We start from the raw sequence: 692 nt of genomic DNA on the forward strand, positions 1-692 counted from the left end.
ATCAACATCATGCAAGGTTACCAAACTTTGTCTGATATTTCAAACTCTTCCTGAATTTTTGTGGAAATAACAGAGTGCAATGACACCTTTCCTGATTGACCCATCATCTCGGGCAACGACCTGGCTGAGCGAACACCTGAAAAATTCAACCGTCGAAATCACCACTCAGCAGGACCCCAAGTTTGCAACCAATTTAGAGTTGGCTGTCAGGTAGGTTTTTTTTATTACTGCCGGTTTATTATTTTCTTTTCTTTACATTTGATTATTTTACTATTATTTAGGTTTTAGATTTGATGATAAGTACATTGAATTCACCTGTATTTATTTTAAGATGTAAATGCTATAACTGAATATATCTTTGTGTGTTTACATAAAAAGGTTATGGAAATTCTTATCTACTACAAGTATTTAGTTACAAAAAGGTTGGAGTATTTATATTTGCCAGGAATGCTCTTTTCAAGTGGTCTGAAAATAGTAGCACTTAATTTTCATATTCTTTTAAGGTTTGGCAAAATTCTCATCATTCAAGAAGTGGACAGAGTTGATCCAATCCTGTTCCCTTTGCTGAGAGGAGACCTCATCAGTCAAGGTAGTTTTGCTCTTAACATTGCAGAAGGAATGCTGTTACTAACTGCTCTTGCCATAAGAAAGCTTCATACCAATTGTTATTGAAATAGAATAGATATGTTCAA

The 692-nt window shown here is 34.4% G+C and overlaps 1 protein-coding gene across 1 annotated transcript in view; it reads left to right on the forward strand.

Annotated features, from left to right (window-relative positions):
* Positions 1 to 692, forward strand: part of LOC119591619 (cytoplasmic dynein 2 heavy chain 1-like) — a 47,711-nt gene that overhangs the window by 37,840 nt on the left and 9,179 nt on the right. The window contains 2 exon segments of the mRNA XM_037940373.1: positions 74 to 210; positions 504 to 589. Of these exon segments, the coding sequence (XP_037796301.1) occupies positions 74 to 210; positions 504 to 589 (223 nt within the window).

Source organism: Penaeus monodon, chromosome 29, assembly GCF_015228065.2.
Source record: "Penaeus monodon isolate SGIC_2016 chromosome 29, NSTDA_Pmon_1, whole genome shotgun sequence".
NCBI lineage: Eukaryota > Metazoa > Arthropoda > Malacostraca > Decapoda > Penaeidae > Penaeus > Penaeus monodon.